Below are 9403 nucleotides of genomic sequence, written 5' to 3'. Positions count from 1 at the left end.
TCTTTTTGATTCATGGTGAAAAAAATTGAGTCCTAAAACTAAACACCACAAAATCAAAATTATATTCTAGTATTCAATTTCAATTAATATAAGAGTAAACTCCATAGGTTCATATCGAGGAGTTATTGACCAATTAAGGTTCGACTCATTGTGTAAATATATTTTATACATCGCGTAGGAATTAAACACGTCTAGAAAACATGCGATCTCGGATAAAAAAATTATTTCTTTAATTAGAAATATCGAGTCGTGTGAATAGAATTTCCTTTTGATAGATAGCCCTTTATTCTTTCTCTTTTTCTTTTTCATCAGCCCTTTATTCTTTTATACATTTTCGACACAAATCTAAATTAGTCATATGTGTAAATGTAGAATAATGGTTATTTGTAGTAAAAAGTCTGTTGCCAATTTAAATGTTTCCAATTTAGTGGGCTAAACCCTTAACTGTGTGCCGTACTTATAAATATGTGGCCGATCCAAATATTCAGTATTTAATTTTCCGGTTCAACGGCCTGCTAAAATTTACCGGTTTAACGCGAAAACCTAGAGCTAAGTAAAAACTAAATTACTGCTTAACAATGGCGGTGTTACCATATTCTGATGTAGATTCGAGCTTAAAAGCTTTAGCCGGTCGAGCCGAAGGATTTGGCAGGTTTTCCATCGGCGGTCTAAATGGTCCGGTCTATTCCGTCACTACATTGGCCGGTTTGTTCTTCCTCCTTCTTCATTGATCGAATGTGAATAAAATATCGTGCTTTGGGTATAAGAACCGCGATCATTATTAATTTTGTATGTAAAAGCAGATTGCTATGATAGAATAATTCTCCAGTTTTTAGTTGATGGCCGTGCTGGTCTTGGACTTTGTTATGCCTTACAAAAATATACAGTACTTTTAATCCTTTTATTTGCATTTGCATAATATTGGCATTAGATGAGTTTGAAAGAAAGTAACATGGTCAGTGAGGATTCATGTAATCGAACTCGCTTGTTTGGGACGGAGGCGTTTATTTGGCGTTATACCAATTTAATAAATACATAACAAAGTGCTTTTTATGTACACTCTTATGACTTAATCTGGTTAAGTTAATATATATTATCATCTCAATTGTCACTTCACTACGATAAATTAATGTGCTTTGGTGTAAACACGGGGTGTAAATAATTTTTTCCCTTGTCTGACTTTTATTCCCTGTTATTTGATTCAATTACTCTGTCTGTTTCATTTCATGTGACACTATTTTCTTATTAGTCCGTTCAAAAAGAATAACATATTTATATATTTAAGACAAATTAACTAAACTTTCTCTTTTACCATGAATGACAAGTTTTTATAGCCGCGCAAATGTTATAGCATATTTAATAGTACAAACGTCAAAATTTGTATAGCCACAAAAATTTTATAGCACTTCTAAGACTACAAGTTTCAAATGTCTTCCTTTGTTTCTTAACTCAATGTCAAATCAAATTATATCACATAATTTGAAGCTGAGGGAGTAGCTTTTAGACATTGTTTCAGCCTAAGTTGCTCCGACATGGCAGTTTAGGCGCCGTACCCGTGTCGATGCGACACTAGTATGGGCGTGGGTATGGGATCCGTACTGAATCCGGTCAAATAATTTTGGGTACTTTGACCACGACGAATGGAAAAATTTAAGACGGGATACAATTTGATTCCTTAAATCAGAACCAAAACTAGGGTAAATTGGAAGAAAATAGCATACCTTATCTGGGAAATCAATCTTTTACTTATCTACAACTTGAGGAAAAAAAAAAAGAAATCCACACTTTACAAGCCAAACGTAGGTATTCTACAAAATTTCTCATTATCTAGAGATTTTTTTATATTTTTATTTTTTTTAATTAATTTTAGCGGGATCCTCCCACCCGTATCCGTACTAGGATCTATATTCCCGGATCTTAGAATTTACATCTCGAAGGATCTGACCTCTAGATCCACACCCGTGTCGGACACCCGCACCCGTGCGAGCAACTTAGGTTTCAGCCTCTTATGCTCAGAAAGTATCCTCAGAACACTGTCCCACTATCCTTATGACATGTACTACTCCTTGTAGGATTACTGTATGTCACCTATCCGACCAAATAGCAAAATGATCCGCAGAATGATTTCATAAGGTAAAACATTTCTCGAAAAACTTTTTCATTCTAAAACTTTTTCTCCATACCAGATGCACTTTCAGGTATTTAATGTGCATGACATTGGAACTGCTTATCTGAATTAAGATATGATTAGCACCAAATGTTGTAGCTATAGTTAAGCTGGTATAGTTTATGTAGATTTAATGAGGTATATTCTTTTTATAGGTTGTCTACACAAGTTGATAATCTGTTCAGAAAAAGTTAATTGTCACGAAAAGTTTAAAGAAGGTTCGGTTATCTAAAAGAGGCTAATGAAGGTTGATCAAATTCTCACTTCAGATGATTTTCCACATGAATTTGGATAGTAGTAACTATTATCCCCCTCGGATTAACTTGGCTAGAATGTAGAAAATGTCATGTCAATAAATACTAGTAATTCTTTTTCATCAGTTAAAGTTAATGCATGCACCGGGGTGCCCTTTTTTTACCCTCTGGATTCCGCTGGATTACCAAAGGCCTTATACATTATCTGCTCGGCATCCAGGGGTTACGGACCGACCATAGAACCCCGTTCAATAAGTGGAATGCATTAGCTGTCCGCTCTCCGGTTTCTTGTTATAAGGGGGTGGATCGTCTCAGTATGTCTTCGCCTAATAAAGAAGTACGAGTACCTATCTTATTTTACATTCTAACTAATAGTATGCTGTTTTTCTATTCCCTTCTTGTTCTCCTAAGAAAGAAAAGATGACTTTAATTTAGAGGATGTACAACTTAATAAGAAAGAAAAGATGACTTTAATTTAGAGGATGTACAACTTAATAATCTTTATAAAAAAAGAAAAAGTAGTAGAACTTGAATCTGTTGGTGCTTATTGTGCATAAACATGGTTTGCTCTTAAGAACTTAATTTGGGCATCCAAAAGATTGAGACATGCCAGTTTGTAGTTAAAATCTCATATGTTACTCATCTAGGTGGAGTAGGTAGCTTCCAAAAGTTAACACCATCACTTTCTTGTTTGTAGATGATGGTCCAGGATCACTTCGTCATGGATGCCGTAAGAAAGAACCACTATGGATTGTTTTTGAAGTTTCAGGCACCATTCATCTCGCATCTTACCTACGTGTGTCATCTTATAAAACTATTGATGGTCGGGGCCAAAGGATAAAACTCACTGGCAAAGGCTTACAATTGAAGGATTGTGAGCACATAATCGTGTGCAATTTGGAGTTTGAAGGTGGCAGAGGTCATGACGTTGATGGCATTCAAATAAAACCAAATTCTAGGCACATTTGGATAGACCGCTGTTCTCTTCGTGATTATGATGATGGGCTAATCGATATAACCAGACAAAGCACGGATATCACTATTTCTAGGTACTGGTCGTTGTTTCTCGGATTCTGTACATTGAGATAATTTTCCACGGCAGATTAATGATCCTAAGGAATATTTTCTGCAGATGTTATTTTGCTCAGCATGATAAGACAGTGCTTATTGGAGCAGACCCGTCTCATATTGGTGATAGATGTATCAGAGTGACCATCCACCATTGCTTTTTCGATGGCACACGGCAGAGGCAACCTCGTGTTAGATTTGGAAAAGTTCATTTGTACAACAATTACACTAGAAATTGGGGTATATATGCTATTTGTGCCAGCGTAGAATCACAGGTTAATTTGCTTCTTCCAGGATGCAGTTTGATGCGTGTCAATAATTTATAACTAAGTATATTGTTTGCCATTGTTGATTCCAGATATATTCTCAATGCAACATGTATGAAGCTACACAGAAGAAAAAAGCTTTTGAATACTACACAGAGAAGGTAATGCAATGCATTTTAATTAGCACAGCATCACTATCTTTGGTTTTTCAAGGTGAAGGTTTTATCTTTTACAGATGGTTTTCTTAGTGATTTTGCAACCCAAATTGATACATGGTTCACTTATAGCGTATGTTGAAAAAGGTTTTTTTTGTTTTACTATTTTCCTTTCTAATAGTTTTCTAGTTGTTCGATAAATTTAATCTGCCTGTGAGTGCTTGAGGAAAGTATACTCTATTTGTTAGAAGTTGTAGCACTCTCAAGATTTGATCCTTTAACATAATGTTTGGGAAGTCTTTTAGTCGAAGTTGAATAAGGCAAGTACAACCAATTTTCCAGTTCTAGTTCTCGGAGGATTTAATCGACTTCTGGACTCCTTGATTTAAAGAGGAGACTTGAGACATATTAGTTTGCTTCAGTGATAATTGGAGCAAACCCAATTTTGCATCAAATTTTGCCAAAGTTATGCTAATCTCTAGATATTTTAAATTTTGTATGCGATTTATTTTTTTCGGTCTATTTTATTTTAAAATTACACCATGTAACCGGAACAAATAGTTTTTTTGAATCACGGTCTGTAGATTTATCAGGCTTAACTTAAATGAAATCCTAAAGTACTTGATATCGAAGATGGATCAATTATGAGTTAGATAGACTAGATCCGAATTGCTTGTACTAGATTTAGAAGTGATTTATCCCCAAGGGTATGGTTGAGTGGTTGAGGACTTGAGGTATAGGAATAGGAGTAACAATTTGGAGATTCTGGGTTCCACTTCCAGCTACAACATTCAATATGAGCCTATCCACTTCACCCTTAGCGGGTAGGATTACAATGACGCTTGTGGTTATGGTTGTAGACTTGTTGCAGGCTGCTTGGTAGATCAATTGAGGTGTGCGCGAGCTAATCCAAACATCGCTGTGATAAAAAATAAAAATGATTTGTAAAAGTTGGATTTGATCAAGTGTGATCCTATGGTGAAAATTACTACCAACAAAAACAATTTATGGTGAAAATTTCAAAACAGAGTTCAGTCTCAAAAAAAATAAAAAATCCAAGCAGAGTCTTTCCCTAAAAATTTCGTTATTACTTTTTGGTGTCCATGCTTCTCCTATTTGGTATGGAAGTGTCTTTGATATCTCCGATTTTTTCAATGAACCAGAATCTGAAAACTTGTTGAACTCCTCTTATCCCTATAATTACTGAGTACGATTGTTCGTACTGTTACACGGTGCCGTACGGATTATGGCGCATAGCTGGAAAGCAGCCCGGGGACGAGTTGTGGGTAAAAGCTGTTGATGACCTTCGTATTTGTTAGGCACATCGAAATGACCCATAGGTTAACTGTATACTTGAGCTATAGTAATTTTACATCAATTCTCGTTGTATCTCCAGCTTAGAGCAACATTGGTCCTGCCAATAGTCTTGAGTTTTCTTCAAAATATAAATGCCCTTGCAAGTTATTCCTTGGCGTCTTTTGATATTTCAGTACATAAATTTGGATAAAAGTGATAAGCGTGTATGTAAAAACCACATGTTACGTATTTACTAAATTAGTATATTACTAAAATAATAGCTTCGTTATTGATAAGTGACATGGGAATTTGTTGCTGGTGATTCAGCATGATTCATGACATTGCTAAAGTATAATACCAAAAAAGACCAAGCTTAGAGTGTCGTTTGGTTTCAATGTTGGAGTGTTGGGGTTCTTAATGTGTCGAAAAAATATTAACGTTTCTTACGGTTATTCTATTTCTCCTAACTACTTACATGCCAACTATATTGTTTTTATTTATGAAGGGTCTATATATGTTTTCGTTTTGGGCTTTTGAATCCGTTTTGGTTAATTAGGCAGCAGATAAGGAGGAAGCAAAGACTGGTTTAATCAGATCTGAAGGTGACTTGTTTCTTAATGGAGCTCAGGGAATGTTGTTAACAGGTGTTGGTGAAGAGTGTGTTTTTCATCCAAGTGAATTTTATCCTGTCTGGACACTGGAACCTGCCTCAGACTCCCTCAAAGCTGTTCTTCAGATCTGCACAGGTTGGCAATCTATTCCCCGGCCACCAGAAGCATGTGCTGATCATACGAAACCTGCATGCTAGTTTCTTCCGGAGGCAGATCTAGTTCTTTAATTATGGTTCATACGAACCAGTAACTTTGGCTCAGAACTTGTATGCGTGTTAAAAAATTCACTAAAAAAGAACAAATAATATATCTCGAACCTAGTAAATCAAATGAATTGTAGTAGAATTCGAGATTGGAACCCATAAAGCTTAAATCTTGTATCTGCATCTTGCCTCTATATATGTAATGTGACATATGTGCTTTTGTCGGTTTTCATCTTGTCAAACATAGGTGAAATTGATATCTTACGTAAGAAGGTCAAATTATGGATTACTACACATCAAAGAACTTCTATTTGTAGGCAAAATACCTTACATTATTAATTACAGCATTAAACTATTCGTGGTCTTAATTACCCCCTTAACTTGGCCTTTTGAGAGCCATTACTCTTTCGGACGCTAATGTGGCAAAAAGTGTAGTGCATTCGCCTGCCACGTGGATTTTTCTGTATGTGGCATTTTTTTGAAAAATAAAATATATCTTTTACCTTTTTAAGTATGTTACATTTTTAGATAATTTTTTTCGAATACAATTTATAATAAAACTTGGATAGAACTATATTGTTTATGCTAAATTTTTTTATTTGGCTAAAAATAATAAAGTTTTAGTTAATTTTTTTTTGAATTTAACCTGAAAATAAAGATTTATACAATTGAAATAAATAGTCAAGGCATCTAAAAAGTTATAAAGATACATAGTTTGAAATTAATTATTTTGGCTATAATATTTTATATAGCTCTAAATTGTGGTGCTCTAAAAATATATCTTTTTACAGATTTCACGTGAAACAAGTAAAAATACACAGTTGATATAAATAGTCATTGCATCAGAAGAAGAAATAAAAAGAGTACAATTGCAAGAAATAACTTACTCTATAGATACATTTTTAGAGCAATAAGTATGTTAGAAATAAAAAGTTATTTCTTGCAATTGTAACATACTTATAACAGTAAAAATATATTTTATTTTTCAAAAAAATGCCATATATACAGAAAACCCCACGTGGCAGGCGAGTGCACCCACACTTTTGCCACATCAGCGTCCAGGAGGGTAATGGCTCTCAAAAGGTCAAGTTAAGGGGTGTAATCAAGACCGCGAATAGTTAAAGACTGTAACTAATAATCCGTGTCAAGTTTAGGGGGTGATAAGATATTTTGCCTTATTTGTATCATATTTGTTGGTGCTTTCATATTTCGGCCAAAGGCTTTAATTTTTATCAGACTAGTCAATATCTGATATGTGGAAGTCTCGTATACGCCCTTTCCATTCTTTGTCTTGTAAAACCTGTACCCTTAAAACTACTATACATGTTACTCTGCTCAAGTAACTCTTCTAAGTTCAAAGGGAGTCAATTAAGCTCAAAAGTCTTCCAAGAAAACAGGTTACTCTCTCGCAGGTCTTAACGTTGCTCGTTAATATCGGTATGCTTGGCCAAAATCTGTAACTTCCGAAAAATTAGGGAGATTGCTCCCTTAATAGTTGGGTCTTTCAAGAAAGTTGATGATTTGAAAATTCACTTGACATAAATCTTCAGACATCAAATATTCACCTTAGGAAAAAAATCAAAAATTGCACGAGGAAAATAAAAACGAATACCAACTTCAAAATTTAATTGTAAATTTCAAGAATTCCACAAGAGTCTTCACTTTGTAAACCCAACAGTTACTTCTTTTAAAGGAGTGATGGACAAACTGAACAATACTCTAACACTAGTAAGACACAAATGATAAGAAATTTTCAATAGCATACAATCACTAATAACAAACAGGCTATTCAACATAAAATAGTCTAACACAACCAACATTCAGAAAAAATGAAGCTCCATACTTGTCATGTATCAAATGTCAAATGCGTCGGATGAAACAAAGCAAAACAAAATTTGTATTGCTGTAAGTTTGACAAGTAATTTTGATCCAAAATTCAAAAATCTCAGCAGAAGTAGATCCTATCCTAAACTTTGATAGCATATTTTCTTATGGGGAAATACATCTCCTTCTTCTTCTCTCTCTCTGTCTTCAAGGATGCCTGCAGTGATAAAGAAAATAAGTCAATCAAATTGTTCGTTTATCTTTCTGGTTGGCGTTACAAACTTCATTCACTAAGTTAGAAAAACAAAAATCCTTAGCACTCCGATTAATGAGATACAATATTAAGACGTAAGATACCTGGTGCTTAGTCAAACGTCTGCGGATTGCCCTTGTTTTCTTGGGGCGAAGGTCAAGAGGCAAGTACTTCTTGTTCTTGTAAGCTTCCCGAAGAACGGACTTTTGCTTTTGTGAGATCACAGTCAAAACCTGTGCAATCGACAACCTTACCACCTTTCTGCATCCACAAAATCACTCAACATAAACTCAAGGAAAAGCATAACAGATGGCAACAGTAAACAATCACTTCTCTACTCATTTGTATACTTGTCATATCATTGTATTTCTCACTTTAGATACCCCTCTTATTTTCACTTGCATCCCCACACCCTCCAAGAACACCAGACACAGAGTCAACTCTTAGGTGTCTCAAGGGTAATCACAAATAGAAAGCCCGAATAGACAATCTTCAGTATGCATGCAAAACATACTGAAGAAGTTCGGTAATGTAAGAAGTTCGGTAAGCAGATAATGTAAGAAGTTCGGTAAGCAGATATGTCAATAGATTTATATAACAACCGGCCAGTAAAACTTCTCCAATATATTCATATAGCTACAGCCACCATGGCTCGAGATGAAAGGCACACAACTTAACCCTCCTCTTGGTACGATGTAGCTTCTATAAACAAGCAACATTCCGTCAATGAAATCCATCAACAGCTTATGTTAACATTTAGATCAGTTAGTCAGTTACGAAAAAAATACTATTCTACTCAATTGAATACTTCGAATCATAATGTTGTAGTTCTCACTTTAGATACTCCTCTTATTTTAACTTGCGTCCCAACACCCCAAAAGAACACCAGATACAAAGCCATCTCTTAGTTGTCTCAAGGATAATCACCAATCTTCAGTGTGTATGCAAAATGTAAGTAGTTCAGTAGCAAAAAATGTAAGAAGTTCGGTAAGCAGATATGTCAACAGATGTATAACAACCGGCCAGTAAACTTCTCAAAAATATTCATATAGCTACAGCCACAATGGCAGTTAAGATGAAGGGTACCCAAGTTAACTCTCATCTTGGTACAATGTAGCTTCAATAAACAAGACAACCTTCTGTCAATGACATCCGTCAACAGCTTGCCTTATCATTTAGATACAGTTACTATTTATTTGTTATGGCAAACAATCACTACTCTACTCATATTGAATACTTGTAATCAAAATATTGTATTTCTCATCTTTAGATACTCCTCTTCTTCTCACCTGCACCCCCCCCCCCC

The 9403-nt window shown here is 35.1% G+C and overlaps 2 protein-coding genes across 2 annotated transcripts in view; one reads left to right on the top strand and one right to left on the bottom strand.

Moving 5' to 3' along the window:
- Nucleotides 1–430: 430 nt before the first annotated feature.
- On the top strand, nucleotides 431–6248 carry LOC109216655 (probable pectate lyase 4). The gene is made up of 5 exons (XM_019380831.1): nucleotides 431–705; nucleotides 3119–3470; nucleotides 3554–3764; nucleotides 3848–3916; nucleotides 5763–6248. Exons 1-5 carry the CDS (start codon nucleotides 579–581, stop codon nucleotides 6012–6014), a joined length of 1011 nt encoding a protein of 336 aa, XP_019236376.1. The 5' UTR covers nucleotides 431–578; the 3' UTR covers nucleotides 6015–6248.
- A 1512-nt stretch (nucleotides 6249–7760) lies between these two features.
- LOC109216654 (60S ribosomal protein L35-like) overlaps nucleotides 7761–9403 on the bottom strand; it is a 3711-nt gene continuing 2068 nt past the window's right edge. The window contains exons 3-4 of the mRNA XM_019380830.1: nucleotides 8202–8358; nucleotides 7761–8061 (exon numbers count right to left, since the gene is read on the bottom strand). Of these exons, the coding sequence (XP_019236375.1) occupies nucleotides 7987–8061; nucleotides 8202–8358 (232 nt within the window). The 3' untranslated portion in view covers nucleotides 7761–7986. The remainder of the gene's footprint in view (nucleotides 8062–8201; nucleotides 8359–9403) is intronic.

This window comes from Nicotiana attenuata, unplaced genomic scaffold, assembly GCF_001879085.1.
Source record: "Nicotiana attenuata strain UT unplaced genomic scaffold, NIATTr2, whole genome shotgun sequence".
NCBI lineage: Eukaryota > Viridiplantae > Streptophyta > Magnoliopsida > Solanales > Solanaceae > Nicotiana > Nicotiana attenuata.
The sequence above is the reverse complement of the archived record's forward strand: the minus strand, read 5'-3'. Positions and strand labels throughout refer to the sequence as shown.